This window comes from Filicampus tigris, chromosome 9 (assembly GCF_054856515.1).
Source record: "Filicampus tigris isolate MCC_2025a chromosome 9, RoL_Ftig_1.0, whole genome shotgun sequence".
NCBI lineage: Eukaryota > Metazoa > Chordata > Actinopteri > Syngnathiformes > Syngnathidae > Filicampus > Filicampus tigris.
Genome location: NC_141225.1, coordinates 21,723,992 through 21,743,837, shown reverse-complemented (window position 1 = coordinate 21,743,837; position 19,846 = coordinate 21,723,992). Strand labels below are relative to the sequence as shown.

General features: G+C 41.4%; 2 protein-coding genes and 1 long non-coding RNA gene across 3 annotated transcripts; 1 reads left to right on the top strand and 2 right to left on the bottom strand.

Annotated features, from left to right (window-relative positions):
- The first annotated feature begins 3,697 nt into the window (after positions 1-3,697).
- On the top strand, positions 3,698-10,466 carry lrrn1 (leucine rich repeat neuronal 1). Its single transcript, XM_086041756.1, has 2 exons — positions 3,698-3,990; positions 7,453-10,466. The coding sequence occupies exon 2, from the start codon at positions 7,600-7,602 to the stop codon at positions 9,751-9,753; it is 2,154 nt and encodes a 717-aa protein (XP_085897882.1). The 5' UTR covers positions 3,698-3,990; positions 7,453-7,599; the 3' UTR covers positions 9,754-10,466.
- Positions 10,467-11,079: 613 nt separating this feature from the next.
- LOC147142534 (uncharacterized) lies at positions 11,080-15,584 on the bottom strand. The gene is made up of 3 exons (XR_015088165.1): positions 15,192-15,584; positions 11,599-14,840; positions 11,080-11,196 (listed from the first exon to the last, which is right to left on the bottom strand). It is a non-coding gene; the product is annotated as an uncharacterized LOC147142534 (long non-coding RNA).
- Positions 15,585-17,884: 2,300 nt separating this feature from the next.
- Positions 17,885-19,814, bottom strand: avpr2b.1 (arginine vasopressin receptor 2b, tandem duplicate, 1). The gene is made up of 2 exons (XM_086040379.1): positions 18,953-19,814; positions 17,885-18,164 (listed from the first exon to the last, which is right to left on the bottom strand). The coding sequence occupies exons 1-2, from the start codon at positions 19,812-19,814 to the stop codon at positions 17,911-17,913; spliced, it is 1,116 nt and encodes a 371-aa protein (XP_085896505.1). The 3' UTR covers positions 17,885-17,910.
- Positions 19,815-19,846: the final 32 nt, after the last annotated feature.

Below are 19,846 nucleotides of genomic sequence, written 5' to 3'. Positions count from 1 at the left end.
AAGTGTGTTGTTTGTTTACAAGTGGATTACTATCATACACAGTGCACTGATCAGATTATATGGATTAGGGACAATTTAGCATGACATTTGGCCACAAAAAGGATTTAACCTCAGTAAAATTACATATTTAAGCTTCAACAGACCTTTTTATTATAAGTACAATAATCCAAACGTGTAATTATGTGTTTTTCATCCAATGTGAATGAAGTCTATTTGTGTTCAATGCCTTGCAACTGAATGCAAATGTGAAACGCAGTACTGTACATGGGAATACATGTTACAAACAGACAAAAACATGAAACAATATGAGAAAATATGTCTGGAACTTCTTGCAAATCATGGAGTTTGAACTGTCATTGAATGTGATCTAAAATGTCAGCAATCTAGTCAGACGAGTCAGCAATTTTGGTGAACGTACACAACTACATGAAGACAATTTATTGCAGTTTAAATTAAGTTGCAAAGTGTAAAAGTAGTTCATCGACTGCCAAATAACTCAAATTCCTTTGTTTATATCTTCCCCCGAAGCTACGAAATTGAACAGCTGACCTCTCTTTATAGTTTAATAGATGGGAGAGTGTCCCATAGAAACCATGCGTTTGGTTACTAGGCAGATGTTATTAATATTTAAAGACTGTGTTCTTGTGCATGTTCTGGTGTAAATTCACTTCTCTAGTGGTGCGAATGGCGCACACCCTCTGGGGTCCTGTGTTGTCATCTCTGGAGGCAGATGGCTCCTCTGTTATGGTTGCACACCGTCGACAGACTACAGAGAAACCCTCTTATTGAGTGTTTTCTTATGCATATTACAAACGCCACACCCTCATTCAGGCAGAGAAACATAATGCTCATCTGTGGAGGGCATGGGCACTATTGCGCATAAAATGATCCTTTATACAAAGGCACGAATCCCAAAAATGCAGGTGGTCTTTGCCATACGGTAACTGCAGTAATTTGCAAGCAAATTGCTGAGCGAGATGATCCTATACAGAACACTTTTCAAATCTGTGACATGGTTAACCGAGGCTGCATAAAATGAGAGGATGCGAAACCACATGACATAAAAAGAAAAGGAATCGAATCCAGCTGTTTGTGAACATAGTTTCAAAAATAACTCAATGGGTACAATGAAGGAACTGGTCTATGGTTAAAAATCTTCCTATTAATATGTTTTATTTGTGGTCAATTCCATCTGCTTCTGGCTGCATATTGCATCTCTTGGCAGGCATCTGTTGTGCAGACAGTTTGACCTCCTGGAAAACACGTCATGTCACATCTAGCTCCCATTGAAACCTGGACCCTCAATCATTTTCACACCACAACTCACCTCCAGCACTTTTCTCCTTCTCAGCTTCACATCGTTTGAAAATGTCTTGAAAAGGTGTCAGAAAAAAAAGGATCTGCTAATAAGCTGTTTTTTTTTTTTATCACGTTATTTCAGTTTACCAATGCACCATGTCACACTCAGTGTGACGCCAAAGCTTGACAATCCACACAATTTACTCGATAAAAAAGACAACAGAGGCAATCAATGGCAGCACTTGATACCCTGAATGCAGAGTGGCTGTTAATTTAAGCAAGACGTTATCATCACCTTCAGCTGTTCAAACTTACAAAGGCCCTAAATATAAAACCAGTGCTAGCAAGATTCTGTTCTCGACTGAGCTACACACTGGCCCAGATACATCAGACTGCTGGATGCTTGGGGCTTTAAAGTTGATCAAAAGACACCCAAAAATGAATTTTTTGTTGCCTTGTATGAGCTGCAGAGACATGACTCACCACAGATAAAACATTCACACAGAATGTTCTAGAAGAAGGAATTCAGATATTTCTTTTGGATTTCGACTTTGTACAGCAAAGGATGTGTCTTTGTAAATGGGACACTGTAGCAGCATAATACAAAAGCAAAACGGGTTTATGCAGAGGGGAGATGTCATGATGGTGGACTTAAATCAACTCATTGACTCACCAGAAACTCAGCGGACTTAGATGATTTGGATTACTGACTGAACTTAGTGGACGAACTGGTGAAAAAGGCTCACATAATTTGACAATTTAAAGATATGAACGCAGGTTGTTTAGTTTTTTTGATCCAAGTTAACAAACTCAGTGGGGGAGAAATAATTCAGATAATTTGGTTTACTGTCTCAAGTCAGGAGACTCAGCGTTAACTCTAACTCTGCAGAGTCAGATGACTCGGTTTACTGCGGAACTCCAGTCTGTACTGTTTATTTGTGGCAACAGCATCGTCAGGCTCTGTCTGTTGACTGCACCACAGCGCAATTGCAGACAATTCTGGCAGTAACCAAAAGCGGCGTTCTGAAACATAACTATACTAACTTTGCTATGACTTTTGGTAAGAAGACAATCTCAAAATGTGTTTTGATTTGTTTTTTTGAACTGTAGTAGTATTGATACTGGGCTTTGTGAGACTTGTGTTAGGAGTGGATATGTGTGTCTCTAAGAGCATTTCCCAGTCATGTTATGCATCCATGTGTTTGCTTGTTGTGCTTGTCAAAGAATGGCCCCCAAAAAATCTTTATGCAATTTAAAAGGCATTTTTACTTAGTCTGCCCATACCATTTTTAATAGCTTGAAGACAGAGTTTGTTTGGAATGTTAAATTAGCAAAAATGCTAATTGTCCTATATGCTTGGGCAACTAAGAGGAACCAAGTGTACAAGCAATTTAAAAGCATCGCTGCTTTTAAGAAAACTACATTTTATCTGTGGCTGGATATACAGTAGGCCTATACACTATAGCAGACACAATTATGCTGCAGTGCACCATTGTTTCCTTAGAAAGCCTGTGGGTATGCTCTGGGTCTTCACAGCCACAAAATGTTTCAGTTGCATACTGTGGAAATGTTATCTATTAAAAGATTATGCAACTTACAACATAAAACAGCACAACGTGTTAAGAATTTGCTCAGTCAAATTGTGCAGTGCACGAGTTGATACTTCAGTAGGTACACTTAAAATAAATAGAGCTGTATCAAATGCAGTATATTGCATTATTATAATTAATTATAATTATCTGGCCTGGCACCTGGGGCGGTCCAAGGTTGTTTAAGGGGGGGGGGGCAGTGGCCCTGTGCCCCCTTCCCCCAGCGCCGCCAGTAGACCTACTAAGAGGTATTGTGTTGCATTGTGTTTATTAATTGACTGTACAGTTTGCTGAATTGCTGAACTACGTTTTGTGTGTGTCTGTGAAAGCCCCCAGCTCACCTGTGACCGATAAGGAAAAGCGCTATAATTCATTTATGGATGGATGATGAGGCAACAAGGTAGGCTGTCCGCATTCAGTATTACTCAATATAATAATGCCGTGCAGTCCAGTCCATAACCGTGTGTTATAAATGACTGTAATCGGATTCTAGAAATAACAACAATAATACAGTAATAATTCATGACTTGAGCCACCGATATGTTTACGAGAGTAAAACGACAATAGGAGCAGTGGCTGTCCGGCTGTCCAACCCCCATCCCAGCCAACCCCACCCCGGCCCAGCCGCCCTCTGCCTCCTTTGTTCTCCTCCCACCAAGCCTGAGCAGATGGTGCGCTGCTTGGCTTGGCCGCGCTTGACAGACAGCCGCGCTCCGCCAATCGGCTGCCGAGGAATCAGCTGACTGGTGTGGCCAGCGCCAGGTGTTTTTAACATTTGTTTTTCTACCCCCCCCCCCCCCAACCTTCCCTCCGCACCCCTTCCCCTCCATCTGTTGGTGGAGAGGAGCGCTAGCGAGGCGACAATTCTAGTGTGGAGGTTAGCAGCAGGCTGGCCATCTCTCCGCAGAGCGCCATGCAGCCGTGGGACTGACTGGTCGGGTGGGACACACAGAGCCAGAGAGCGGAATAAACGTTTCGTGATGCTTTTGTTGTGACGAGGCAATCACAGACGTTATTTGGGGGTTGTTCTGTGGCTACGCGTTGCCCTTTTTTGGAGAAAGGACTGGTGCATTAAATGTCATTGAATTGGAATGACAAGAAGGTGAGACTCCCCTCGGAAAACATGAATTACCACAATTCTTTCTCTCGCTTTTCATTTTATTTTAGTTTGTTTCAAAATATATGTCAAGTTGTCAAAATGCATTTGTTCCTCTAGTTATGAATTGCAAAACGATCCGTAATTTGTTTTCCCGTCCTGCAGCGACGATGAGCTGAGCTTTTATTTAGGATACAGACGCACTCAAGGGCATGTCCACCAATTTAACAGTCAGGTCATCTACCATCGAGCCTGTCACTTGCAGAGTGAAACGATTATTCAAAGTGGCAAGTTTGCGGTTCGCCCTATTGGTGGATTTCACCAAATATGTCGACTCGGCAATGCGTCAAAAACAAACTTTGATGTCTTTGCCGCACTTGCTGTGCCCGCAGGAACTGCACGCGTGCGCAACATTCTCCCAAATGTGATTTGCATATTAATGACATAGGGCATATGACATATGGGCAGATGTCTGCGTGTCTACTGCATTCGAGAAGTTGGTCCGTAGCGAGGCAGGGCCTTTCTGTAAGATACACAGGGTAATAATGGGGGTTGAGTTGGTGGGGGGTCCATTGTGGATTGTGATGCTTCTTGCTGCAGCTGTTGCACTATTGTGATGGAGTGATGCTGTTGGCTTCACTTCCATTTGCTTGGAGGAATGATTCGTTTCAATGGGACACGTCAGGAGAGACGGCGATGATGATTTCATTTGTGACTCTTGAACACGCATGTTGCGAGTTATCCCTTAAGACTTTGGGGTTCCACTTCATTACCACGCAAACTTTTTTTTTTTTTCTATTATTTTATGGAAGCCTCCCTTTTTTTTGTTTGCATGGAATGCATAATTTCAGATCAAGTCAAATTCATTTATTGTGCAATTGATTGACTTTAACATGCGCTCATTAATCATGTGTGCTTTGCAAGCAGGTGTCTGCATTTATCAGCATGTTTTAGGAGACAGCCGAACCCCCAACTCTCCCACCTGCCCCAAGCATCATTTAGGTCTCAAGGGTATAAGGCAGAAAGAAAGAGAGAGAGAGAGAGAGAGAGAGAGAGAGAGAAAAAGAGAGAGAGAGAGAGAGAGAGAGAGATAGCAGTATGGTGAGGGAAGCCGGGTTATTGAGCTAAAGCCTCAAAGCATTATTCATATAAGAAGGGCTAAAGTATTAGCCCCTTTGTCCTCTGTGTGCAAGAGGTCTCAGAAACAACAGATGTAGCTCCGATGATCTCCTTTGGCATCACTGCACTCATTCCATTGGTTAAACAGTAAATACAGTATGGTTTCTATAGACTGTGTGTGTGTTTGGGGTGGTGTGTGTGTGTGTGTTTGTGTCCATAAATGTGAGTGTGTGTTTGACTCAGTGCCATCTGGCTCAGGTTGTTTTACCTGTGCTGCTGTTTGGTTTTGGTTAACAGGTGTCTGTGTGAGGTGTGAGTCTGAAGTGGATCGGCTGTAACAATTTTTGTATTTCTTTTGTCATTCATGTCCTCCAATCATGCAATTTTTGTTAACCCAATGGAGAGTAACACATTACTGTATGTTAATGCAGTGAAATATGGACAAAATGTTATATCCTGCTGTGGGCAGTTTCATATCCTAATAACAATGTACTGCAGTAATTTTCCTCCAAATTACATAACATGAATTGCAAATGTATCTTATATTCCTCCATTCACTTATGAAACACACAATTGAAAACAATAAAATTAGATAGAATAAGATACATCCAAATAAAACAAAAATATCCTGCGACCAAATAATATCATTCAAAATAAATGGTATTCCTTCCAGCTTTTTTAAAAATACCATAAAGTGTGAAGAATTAGAATAAATTCAATACCAAAGACTGTTTTAGTTTATAGCTAGCAAACATGCATATCATCGCTGTCCTGTGAAAAATGTGTATATCTAATTTTGTCTTTTTTTTTTTTTTAATTTTCACGTTAATTGGATGAAAAAAGAAAAAAAAAAAAGAACCTTTTCCCATTAGTCCAATTAGACTCTACACTTTATAGCAAGCAAAGCAATTAAGCAGTGTAAAATCAATAGCAGGAGTGTTGTTGATGGTTAGTGGCCTTGTTGTCTTCAAGCGGCGGGGATTTGATTGGAGTCACGTGACATGGCGGAAGGTGGGAAACAATGTTTTATGTAATGGACAGGGGTAGGCATTTTACAAAATTTTGCTGGTCCGTCATTCGTCGTCCGTCATTCGTCGGTCCGTCGTTTTATGTGACAAACTGACAGAGCTGGGCATTTTACTAAAAATTGAGCGTCCGTTATTCATCATCCGTCTGCAGCGTGGGTACCCTTCCGTCGTCCGTCATTCGCCTTTTTTTCCGGGGGGGCGGGAAATAGTATCCGCCTAAAGACCAGTCCGTCTCTAATTTATAACGGCCGTCTATAACCATTTCTGCACCCGGTTCATAGGGAACTCTGTGAGGTGGCTGCTCCTGTCTCCCTGGTGCTGTTGCCAGGCAGGGTCTATTCAGAAGAATTAGTCAGCTCTCTTGCTGGAAAGCCTCTTAAGGACTAGCTGTTTAAGATTACGTTCACCATAATGCCACACAGTGGAGACATAGGACTGTTCTGCTGCAAATCTACACTGGGAAGGTTTCCTTCCTTGGTAAATACACCTTGCTGAGTAATGAGATCTCTCAAGTTGCTCTTCATGCAAACTCAAGGAGTCTGTTAAAGATGCGCTGCTAACCTAATCCTGTTTGGAGGAAATTGGGAAGGATGACGTTGCTTTTTATGGTTTTAACTGAATGGAATTGATACGCAGCCATGGCTGTTTTTAAAGTGCTCTATGATTAAAATGCACAAAATAAGGTCCATAAAGGTATAAATGAATGAGTTTGGTCCGCAACAATCGTTGGTTTCAAATATTTTGTAAAAACAAATCCGTCCAAATGACATATGACCACCCTCTGTGAGCCATATGCACCAATGCTCCTAATCGTGAACTCTTCAGTCCAATTTAAGATCAAGAAAAGTTAGGCTGGAAGTTGGCACTTATGTAATGCATCATCCAACAAAAACCCATGGTTGAAATCTTTTTTTTTTTTCATATTGCCCTAAATTCTTTACTGAAGTTATTGCATTAAATTTGCAGTTGTGCATCTTTTCAGCTGGTTCACACTGCCTTGTTGTGTTTAATGCATGGTGTTCAGCTCAGAAGTTAATGATCCCGTCCTTATGGGTCTGCTGAATAGATGAAAGCTCTCCCAGGATTTTGAGCCATTTCCAAGTAGTTCACAGCAGTGTTTTGTGCTTGCATCATAATGAGCTGACTTGCAGTCTCAAAACTCTTGATGCTGCACATAATTTATAGCCTTACAAGGAAACGGGGCAGACAATTGTTCTTCTTTTCCTTACCTGATACAATTGTTTCATTCATGACACTTAATCGATTCAAAATCACCCGAGTTTACATCTTATTAATGTCTTGCATTTGTCTTCCTTTTCAGGTTATTCTGCTCCATAATCCTGCTCTTCAAGACATCACCTCCCGGCGCTTTCACTTGACTCACAGATATATGCGGTGAAAGTCTGGTTGATGACTGTTCGGTACTCTCTTCAAAAGTCATCTGCCCCTCTTCCTGTCCTCCTATAGCATGGCTAGATGGAGGTTGGGGTGCTTTGGTCCAGGCCAGATGTTTGCTGTCCTGATTGTGGTATCAACAAGCATATCCCTCGTACAAAGTAATGACTGTCCGCAGCTATGTGTCTGTGAGATCCGACCCTGGTTCACCCCGCAGTCAACATACAGATATGCCACCACTGTGGACTGCAATGACCTGCACCTGACACGCATCCCTGGGAACCTCTCGAGTGATACTCAGGTTCTATTGTTGCAAAGCAACTATATCGCCAGGACCAGTGAAGAGCTGGAGCAGCTTTTCAACCTAACAGAGCTGGATCTATCCCAGAACAACTTCAGCAACATTCGGGATGTTGGCCTCATAAATATGACGCAGCTCACAACGCTTCATTTAGAAGAGAACCAGATCACAGAAATGCCTGATTACTGTCTACAGGACCTCAGCAATCTGCAGGAGCTCTACATTAACCACAATCAGATCAATAACATTTCTGCCAACGCGTTCTCTGGACTCCATAATTTGCTAAGACTCCACCTTAATTCCAATAAGCTGAAGACCATTAGCAGCCAGTGGTTTCAATCCACGCCAAATCTAGAGATCCTTATGATTGGGGAAAATCCTGTTCGTGGAATTATGGATTTTAATTTCAAGCCTCTGGGAAACCTGAGAAGCCTGGTCCTGGCAGGCATGGATTTGACAGATATCCCCGGAAATGCCTTTGTGGGCCTCGACAACCTTGAAAGTCTCTCTTTCTATGATAACAATTTAGTGAGAGTTCCTCAGAAAGCCCTTCAAAAACTACCTAACCTCAAATTCTTGGATTTAAACAAAAATCCAGTACACAAGATTCAGGAGGGAGATTTCAAGAACATGCTGAGGCTAAAGGAGCTGGGTATAAACAACATGGATGAGTTGGTTTCTATAGACCGCTACGCTCTGGATAATCTTCCTGAGCTCACTAAGCTGGAGGCAACAAACAATCACAAGTTCTCTTACATCAACGGTCACGCCTTCCATGATGTCCCAGCCTTGGAGAGTTTAATGCTGAACAACAACGCACTGAATGCCCTCTATCAGACCACCGTGGATTCTCTCCCCAACCTGCGTGAAATCAGCCTCCACAGCAACCCCTTTCGCTGCGACTGCGTCATCCAGTGGATGGCCAACAACAAGACTACTGTTCGCTTCATGGAACCTTTATCCATGTTTTGCGCTATGCCGACAGAAGTCAGGGGAATGCATGTGCACGACGTTCTGCAGAAGAACCTAGCAAACCAATGCTTGCCAATGATCAGCCATGACACCTTTCCCAGTCACCTCAACGTAGACATCGGCGCTAGTCTAGACTTGGACTGCAGAGCAATGTCCCAGCCTGGGCCAGAAATCTACTGGGTGACACCAACAGGGAACAAGGTCATGATAGACGGCGTGTCTGATAAGTACAGTCTCAGCAGTGAAGGTACCTTGAGAATTTCTCACATTCGGGTTGAAGATTCGGGCAGATACACCTGTGTGGCTCAGAATTCACAAGGAGCTGACACAAGAGTGACAGCCATACGGGTGAACGGCACTCTGCTAGACAGCACGCAGCTTATGAAAATGTACGTCAAACAGACAGATTCCCACTCAATTCTGGTCTCCTGGAAGGTCAACTCCAATGTCATGACCTCTAACCTCAAGTGGTCATCCGCCACCATGAAAATAGACAACCCCCATATTACGTACACTGCCAAGGTTCCTGTGGATGTTCACGAGTACAACCTCACTCATTTACTACCAGCAACCGAGTACGAGGTCTGCCTCACTGTCTCCAACGTCCACCAACAAACACAGAGGTCGTGCGTGAACGTAACGACCAAACAAACGGCCTTCGCCGTGGAAGTGTCCGACCAAGCGACCAACGCGGCTCTGGCGGCAGTCATGGGGACAATGTTTGCGATCATCAGCTTGGCATCCCTGAGTGTGTATGTTGCTAAGCGCTGGAAACGGAAAAACTACCATCATTCCCTGAAAAAGTACATGCAGAAAACCTCGGCCATACCGTTGAATGAGCTGTACCCGCCTCTCATCAACCTTTGGGAGGCGGATAGTGAAAAAGAGAAAGAAGGTTCCTCTGAGAGCAAGCCCAGCCAGGTAGACACGACACGTAGCTACTACATGTGGTGAGAGCAACCATTCCTTTTTAGAGAGACATGTCAGAAGCACATAATGTATATGTGCATGTAGAAGTGAACTACCTTATCTTTTTCATGCTTTCTTTTCTTCGGATCGCTCGGACACACCATTTCAGCTCCTTTGTTTAAGATATTTGAACTCCTGTCTATTTTGACAGACACTGGCAGCTTTCTTTGTCTTACTGAATAAAGTAAACGCTTTGTTTTATTTATAGTACACGTTTTGAGAACACAGCATGAGTATTGTCACAGATTCAGTAGATGTGCTAAATCCACACGTTTGATCTTGTTTCTCGAGCAGGGGTGTAAGGGTGCAATCATTCTCATGTAAATCAGCTTCACTATTGACTTTTGTGCACTGAAATATATCTATGAACTCAAATGTAAGCTGACAAAGTATGTTTAGACTTTATATACAGTCCATCGGATAACGTTAGCTCTTTCTATGTAATGTTGTATCAACGATTTCATTTACTTTTTGTACATTGATAATCACATTTGATTTAGACTTTGTTTGCGGAGCAACTACCGTAAACCAGCAATAGAAAGACGAATGTTCTAAACTAGGTGAATCGATGTAAGGCTTTCTACGTTTCTTTAATACTTTTTATCTTTGCTAGAATATGTCTACAATCACTTGTTTATTGTTTACATGTTTATTGAAGAACAAATGAAATAAAATTTTCTTTCATCCTATTTTTCAAACCCTGATTTCAGTATTATTTTGTTCTACATGCACCACACTGTCAATTAGTTGCCTTGGTTATAGTGTGTGTGTGTGTGTGTGTGTGTGTGTGTGTGTATATAAATATGCAATCGTAATCCCACTGAATCAAACTGAATTGAATCACTGTTGAGTGTATTATTGCAGCAATGGCCGACTTCACATAATTACCATTATAGGACATGTTGCCCTAACAGTTTACATGCAAGTCTCTGCGCCAACATGGACGGATGATGCTATGTCGTCATAAATTCTCTTTAATGGGATCATTTAGTGTGTAGCCCACAACAGACCATAAAGATCATCTCCATGGAGATGTCGGTGGGCACGGACTCTATAAATCAACGGGAGTAAAAGTGGAACGGAGTCACATTAGGGATGCTTAATTAGCTGATAGCAATGGCAGCTGCTCTCTGGTTTCTACAGAGCACAACTTCATGTTGTTGTTTTTAACATTTCCCCCAAGGGTGAAATGTAAATGGTGCAATTCCAAACAGGAGGCATCCATTTAATGAAGAGGATAATGTGAACAAACACGACACCACGTAGCTTTCACTAAAACATATTTGCTCCGAATGACACCCAGCAGGATGCTTTCTTGACCGCCTCCTTGGCTCGCCGCCTCTCAGGCAGAGGAAGCAGCATCCAGGAGGCTCCCTGCATAGATGATTCATTCTGAAGGCACCTCTTGTCAGAAAGACCTTTAGTCTGCTGATAGAAGCAACGTGTTCTGTCAGGCCTTTGAAATTCAAATGATGTCTTTCACTTTTAGGTCTCACTGACGCCTTTGAAAGTCCTCACAAAAGCAAAGCAACGGAGATGCGACCGACATGAGATGAACGAGAACAAAAAGACGCGACGCCATCTCCCCCAAAAATAGATGACAGTGTTAAGCCCAAAAGATGCAAACACATGATCATCAAACTATTTGGCAAAAGTGTTTGACATTTTTGTGTTATTGAAATAGATGACTAGGACTATTTTTGCACAGATTCTGTCATGTCTAATACATTCTTTTTTTTCTTTTTTTTTTTACAGTCACGTTTTTTAGTTTTGAAGTGGCATATGAGAAAAAAGGCGTCTCAATAAAATATAAATAGCTCACAGACAAACCTTATGAGTAGCAGCTGTGTTCTTGAAACGTGACTTATGGACTAGTGGCGCTCTACCGCCCAACTGAGGCAAACTGAAATGGAAAAAAATAAAATAAAATTAGAAATGATAATAACAAAATTAGAAATGATAATAACAATAACTCCAAATATATGTATATGTGTTTTTACGTCAGTGGCATAAATTTATACAGTTATTGAATAGTCAAATGTATCATTTATCTCTGAAATCTCAAACGATGATGTAATTCCGGTCTGGACGATGAACTGGATAGAGGCTGGATAGAGGCTGTGTCCCAAAAAAAAATAAAAAGGTAGCGGCTGTGTCCAAATTCACAGGCTTGGTCCTCCGAAGGCTGCATTTTCGGCCGTATGACATCACTTCCGGCACGACTCAATCTCACGATCTGTCGAATTTCACATTAAGCCTGTCCAGATTCGCTACGGTTTCTGAAAAGTGATTTTGGAGGTACACGGTTTTGGCCCGACGCCAGCGATAGATAGCTTTGACTTAAAAGATAATAAATAAAAAATCCTAACCATATTCAAACTGGGAAATGACCTTGTGCAATGTCCGAAGTATTGTATGCAGTAAACCTGGAGAATGATTACCTCACTGCTATTCACCCAACACTCTTGTAGAATATATTATTGAGTTTTGCATTTTAATTACTTTAGGCTTCTTCATCTTTTGTGAAATAAAATACGTGACATCCTGTTTGGCTTACTATTCCCAATTAATCAAACAATTAACATAACTTTGAAAACTCACTTCAGAGATCTACTAAATTAAATCTATTTAATGGGCTGTAATGGGCTGTCATCATTCATTTTGAATGTATGTGCAACTGTGTCAACTATGCTGTCTAAGTGTAACGTGATTGATGTTCAGCTGGCTCTGTGGACTATTGGTTTGTGCTCTATAAATAATTATCGCCTGAATACGTCATACCAATGATTCTCAATGATGGCCTGGTTATTCTGACAACTGCAGCATCTGAGTTCACAGGTTTATTTCCAGGATACAGGACAGAAAAACTTCACCATGCAGCTCTGTAGCACATATCTTGGTTTATTTCAGCTCCATTGTGGGGGTGACTAAAGGCAAAGTCCCAAGAAATGTCTGATGACACAATAAAGTCTAAAAACTGTCCAATGTTGAAGTACACAGGATATTCCAGAAGAAAACAATATGCCTTTCAATTATTCAGTACGTAAGAAAATTGACAGTGAATGCAGTAAGTGATCAATTATTTACGTTGCCATTTATGCTGCGCCCGAGTTGGCGAGGTGGAACATTTCATTGGAACATTGTTTCTCTTTGTTTACTCAGCATGAACGAGCAAAACGTGTGTTGACTCTGCACAAATGGGCCAGATCCAAAACAAGAATTGCTTTTACAATTCTGCAGAAAAATACTTATCTCAACTGACACAGTGGTGTTTTAATTTGACCCAGTGAAGTAAAGCTCTCGAATCAAAGTTTGTGTGTGTGCAGGTGTCCTCTTAGTCACTGCATGGCTGCCTTTGTATTGATTTGGCCATGCTCTGCAAATGTGAATTGAGACTGAAAATTATTTAGCAGAGGACCATCCTCACTGTACAACAGCTGAGGAGTATTACAGTGGTTGTCAGATTTAAGACGAACCGATAAACATTCTTCATGTCTTTTCAAGTTAGCTGTGCTCACTGCACATCCACTTTTGTCAACAAACGAAGGAGAAGTTAATTCCAGCCTGGCTCTCTTCCGCTGTGACAATACCAAAAGTGGCTATACTGTCAGTTGTTTCTCATCACTCCTCTTTTAAATGTCTTGATGTAAAATCTACAGGCCCCAAGTCTGATATCAACTGTTATCAATTACAGACCACCAAAACCTTCCGTTTTCCTCAACAAATTGTCATAACTATTAGCAACTGTATATACTTTGTCCCCTAAGTTTCACTTTTACTCTTCAAGTACATTTCAGAGCCTGTACTTTGTTTTACATTTACTTCAGTAGTTATCTGAACCAGATCTTTTGCTTTACCAAAGCCATTTTTTACACACGTAATTGTACTTCGACACAAGTACAGAACGTCAGTTCCGATTAGTTACTCTTCCATAAATAGGAAAACTGATGAGACAATGAGGAACACCTGGATAGGACAGCGACGAAGACAGGTGGACACAAAAACTTAACAAGACACCCCAGGAAACAGCAGGGAGAACACGACAAAAATAAATCTAATCACAAACACTGATCATGATACAAGGTCAACTTGTTTCTTTTGATTAAAGAATTGTTACCAACAAAAATGCATTTCAATTCAAATTTGTCAGATGAATAATAAAGTAGTCAGTGTTGCATTATTGAATCATTCTTATTGTGCCTATTGACGGAATATTATGTTGAGTAGATGAAAGTACAACATTTTAATACAATTATGATTAGGATAGAGATAGGTAAGACAACACTGACACCTTTCGGCTACTTTGGTGAAGCTCAGCTTCCATAATAGCAGCATGGATTTCAGTGTACAACAAGCTGGCGTTCTCGTTGCAGAGAATATAACAAGAACGCTTCGAATAATTTTCGCTACAGTTCAGATTGGTTGATCAAGATTGGTTGTTCATAGCAACCACTCATACGATGTGCAGGTGACTGAGGAGGATGAATGTCGGACGTGATTAAAAATTCATTTTCAAGTCGGACTTTTCAATAAAAACTGGATATTGATTGTTATGTCATCTTACACCGTACCTTTTGGTATATGTTACTAAAAAGCTGTCAATGGGGATTTTTGCCCAGCCGTTCATTTCTGAGATGAAAGCTATGGCTTTTAGGTGCAGTTCTGGCTCTCAATCTCTGTTGAAATGTCATCACAAAGATGTCTGATGTTTTTCCACTTCATAATAGTCAAACAATGCACAGTAAAGTCTGAATTACTTTATAGGGAAATGCTGTAGTGAATTTGGAAAATGATAAGAATAAAATGTCCTTAGTTTACTTGAGCGGTTCGGAAATAAATCAAATGCAGGGACCTGCAGGAGCACTGTGGTATTTTGTTCCGTTGCTCCTGACACCTGCTGTAACTGTGTACTGTATTGATTTGCATTTTGCCAGATAGCCTATACTTAGCTTCTTGGAATATGATTGCTTTCACAAGTGGCTGTCTGCACTTCCAATCCATAGCATGTTTCCATGGTATCTGAGCCACTTGAATATTGGACTCTAGCTCGATCCAACTGTGTACAATTGGCTCTAAAAAAAAAAAAGAAAAGAAAGAAAATTAATTAAATAAATAAATAAAAATGCTGCACTCAAGGAGTACAATCATCTGGAACATCTTGGATGGATGCCCATAGCTCATCTGTAAGAAGTAGTTGTTGGAGTTGTTATCGATCTGCTTGCTGGCTTTCTGTCAAAGTGCCCTTGAGCAAGCTACCGTCTCCACGACCGTAGCCCAGTTTTTAGGTACATAGCTTTTGAATTGCCCATCGCTTCACCTCGTTAGGGGGAGCATGCAAACCCAAAAGCAATAAAGAGTCGAAACGAAGTTACGAGTCACAAACCGGTGTGGTTATCGCTAGCTAAACTGTGAGATTAGCTTACCTGTCTGTGGGTTTTGTGAAGTTAGACGAATGAAGTGTGACGTCGTTGTTGTGTCTTCATTTAGGTGCAAACCATCTGTTTTGCCATCGCATTTTTGCCAACGTCATCAACAAGATAATATATGTATTCAAAATGAAAATCCTCGGAGTTTCTGCCATCATTGCAGTCATGGTTGCCACTTGATCATACCAAGTGACGCTGATTGGGCTGCCGGGTTGGCGTGACTGAAACAAAATCTCTCATTTTGTTTCTTACTTGCTTTCCTTGCTAAAAAGGCAAACTGTGTTGAAATGCAGATTTCAAACCATAAACAAACTCGTCAAGTCATGTAGCTCCAACTTCCAACCTTGTCCTCAAATTAGGATGGATCAATTACCTTCTGTGAAGCAGACCTTCAGAGATAATATCCCCCACTGTTTGGACAGAGCTTTTCCCCCCTTGACATGGACCATATACGTATAATCGTATGCTGCTGCTTCTGCTGCTGCTGTTATGGGGTAATTTCCCCCTGTTCTATGTCCTACTGCATTAATAAAAAAAAAAAAAAAAAATAAACATAAAGCAATCATGCAGATGGACATCAAAACATACAACACATTTGCACAAAATCTGATTCCTGTGTTGTCATTCAGGCAACAGGTAAATACTGCAGCACTCATCTTTAATCAATCACACACAGGTCACACATCACAAGCAAAAACGTCTGTCAGTGCACAAAGAACCTACATCTGCCCACGGAGTGCATGATAATGGAGTGATGGATGGTTGTTTTATTTGTATTTCTTGTAATTAAATTGAATAATGGACTGAAGTTACTTACTATTATTACATACCGTATGCTAGAAAATTAAACTGATCCCATACACAAACTGCAAGAACATTATTAGTTGACTTTTCACGGGGTCCTTTGTAAAAAAAATAAAATAATTTACTGTTATCCATTCCATATCTACATCTTGAAGTCAAATTTTTTTAGTGCCACTAAAAATTTCATCCAGGCGTCAGAGTCACTCTGATTAATGGACACAGAGAGCCTGGCGTGAATGTTGCGATGAATAACACTATTCCTGGGGTAAATTTGCCATCAAAGCCCGTTTCATTCTAATTATGCTGAGGTGGGGAGCATAAATGAATCATTGATTTATTCATCTTGAGACACTTTGAACTTGCAGGAGAAACCTAGGCATTCATGGTATGAAAAGCAGAGAACATCAGCAATTTCCACCTTTATGAATGTGAAAATCACTTGCGTCATTCCAGGAATGTGATGTGGCATGTTTCCTTCAATCTGAATACAATTCATTTGACCATAATTTCATTATGTTATATGGTATGCCAATAAATGCCACTGAGGGCTTTCATATTTTATGGAATGGATTCATTATGCAATTTGCATGCATGCATGTTTCTTATAAATAAAACTAAGTACTGGCAGCATGGGAAATGGTATACTATGAACTAGGGGTTTAAAGATACCTTTTATTTGAATATACAGTAATGTGATAAAAGAAGACATTGATTAATGGATGATGCATTGACATTTTTTTTTTCAGTACATTATAGCGGTCCCCAACCTTCCAAGCGTCCAAGAATCCAAAGTAACCATAAAACAGAATGATTGTGTGAATAGGACTTCAAAAATACTTTTTTATACATAGTTCTTTATTTATTGGTGCACATTCACAACATCACAAATCTGATCATTGCTTTGACTTGCGGACAAAAATTCAGACAAGAAGTTTTGTGGCAGTGACTCAACTCAATTCACAGCAAGCAGCAGTCGATAGTGAACATTTTTTCCCAAAAAGAGGCTTCAGGTTGTTTAATGGCACTCCCAGTTCGAGTTTTCTTTCAAACTAAACTTAAAGCAAAGAATTACATCATATTAACAGAATATAATTCATAGATAATACATAGATTGCAAAAATACAACAAACAGCATCGCCGTGGATGTGTTTTCACCTCCTAAGCAACGAATACTTGAACACAACCAGTGGCGCAACACATGGAGACAGAGCATAGAACAATACTCATAAAATATATTCTTTATTCAATGACCAATATCTTACATCTTACTGAATGGCCGTGACCATCTTCATTACATTGCCCCCAGGTGGCCGAGGCCCACACAACAAAAGGAGCGGCACATTGTCCATTCATAATTCCCATCCAAGGTAACATAACTGGTTGACTGGGACATTTCAGCACATTTTATACAAACAGCAATTTTTATGACTGAATGCCGAAACTGCTCGTTGTACAAGAATTACAACACAATCATCACAGCATTGAGCACACCTGCACAAATGAGATCATCAACATGGTCATGATTTTTCTTTACAAAGAATATTATTCTCAAGTTTGCTAGTTATAGACGTATTACTTTTACAATATGTGTATATAGCATCATACTGTGTTTTTAAACAGCAGTGGGCTAAAATATTAAGCAGTTTGCAGTACGATGCAGTGCAGTACTACACTAATGCTGCATATTGGTCTTCATTTTATTGATACATCTCTGACAATGTCAATCAAAACCGAGCATTAACATCCTTGGAAAAGTAAATGATTTCCTGTGCTCTCATTATTCTGCGCATGAGTGTCAATCACATGTTACAATGCCATTAATCAGGAAAAAAATCTGACTATTGAAATGAGTTTTCACTTTTTAACCTTCAGATTATGATTAATTGTATACAGATACATTTTTCTGGTAATATTACATGGTGCCTTGTGCTGCCAGAAACGTGTCTGAGGCAGGTAACTGTTTGGAGTCTGAAAGGTTCTTGAGATTGATGAAAAGGGAGCTGACCATGGTGGCTTCTTCCTGCATGGATTCCCGCCGATGAGATTGGTCTCTGGACAACAAGCCCACCAACCTCCTGGGAAACTTCACACTGAACATCAGGTAGATGCAAGGGTTTGCGCAGCTATTAAGACTGGCCAGCAGCATAAGGATGGTGAAAGTTGCATCTGGTAACACGATAAAATTTAAAGTAAGGGTGACAAGTACACACACTGTAATTGCTTAAGGTCTTCAAAGAAGGTTACAAGGGTTATGATGATTCAGGTGAGGCTCAGTCTACCCGAACCCTGATTGCTTAATCAGTCTTTTTATTTGATGAAATAAAAATCACGCAAATCCAGAACAATGCCCATCACACTCGTAATCAAGCGGGACCAAGTTTAAGTAAAAAGCGATGTTTTTCTGAGCTGAATTTACTCAATGATGCCATTTCCTTTGCTGTTGCTTTGCTTTTGTTTCCTATCTCGTAGTCTACCTCGATCTCATGCACTGATTCGCGAGCTGACAGCCAATCGGAGCGATCAATTGTCACTGCCATTTGATGCCAGTTTGCATACTGCGATCAATGGCTCATTTATTCAAATTATCTACAAGCAAAATAACACAAAAATCCCTTAATTCTTCACAATTCTAAATGTTGCTTTTTTACTTAGGTTTCTCAGGTAACAACCAATCACGGCTCACCTGTTTTCTGAAGCTGAGCCATAATTGGTTGTTACCTGAGTCCTGAGCAACTATGATGTCATTTTCAGTCAACAGCAAGTGGCAGAATAGCCGCTCCCTGAGATGGCTAAAAACGGGTAGATTTTGCTGCCTAACTCACATTCCACAAATGCAATATTCATCAGAATGCTGTGTTTAGACTAATGGAGGCGCATACAACATATTATTGTAAATACAATTTGGGGGTCGACTTCTATGTATATATCATGACGGCATGCATTCCTGGCCTTACTTTCCGTGGGCGCCTCTTGGTCCCACGCGGACCACAGTTGCACGGTGAAGAAAGGGGTCCAGCAGACGATGTAAGTGAGCACAATGACCACGGTCATCTTCACAGTTTTCGCCCTGGCCTTGGACACTCCTGCCCCGCTGCAAGATCTGGAAGACAGACCCTTCGTTCTCGCCTCTTCTTCCAGGACGTAGTGCGACTTGAGGTGGAAGTTGGGAGAGTACACGACGCGACAAATGCGCACTTGGCACACGATCACGGAGAGAACAGGCAAGACGAATATGGCCAAAGTGGTCCACGTCACGTAGGCTCTCAAGCCCCACGGAGTGACGAATCTGGCCCAACAGTCATACACGCCCGGAGCCACTTCGAGCCGGGAGAAAATGAACACCTGTGGGATGCCGCCGACAAAGGAGACGCACCATGCGGCGCACACGGTCCCGTTCCAGCGCGCCCGGTGCTTCTGGAAGGTGACCATGGGATGGCAGATTGCTTGATATCGATCTATGGTCATCGCGACAATCATGTACGTGGAGGCAAACATGCCGACAACCTGCAAGTACTTCACCGCGCGACACAACGCGTCCGGGCCCACGAAGCGGTCGGTAATGTCCCACATAAGCTGCGGGCAAACTTGGAAGAAGACCACCACCAAGTCGGCGACGCACAGGTGGAAAACGAACACGCGCATCCTGGACAGCTGCTTTCTCCTTTTCCACAACACCAGCAAGAGCCCCAAGTTGAGGACTCCGGCTGTTATGAAGATGACCGAGAGCAGCGCTACTTCCACTCGAGCCAAGCGCTCGTCCCGGGGGGCGCTTTCATCGGGGTGCAACTCGGTGAGGTTGTCGCTGAGCCGATCCATAACGGCGCATCACAGCACCGAGAGGCGACAAT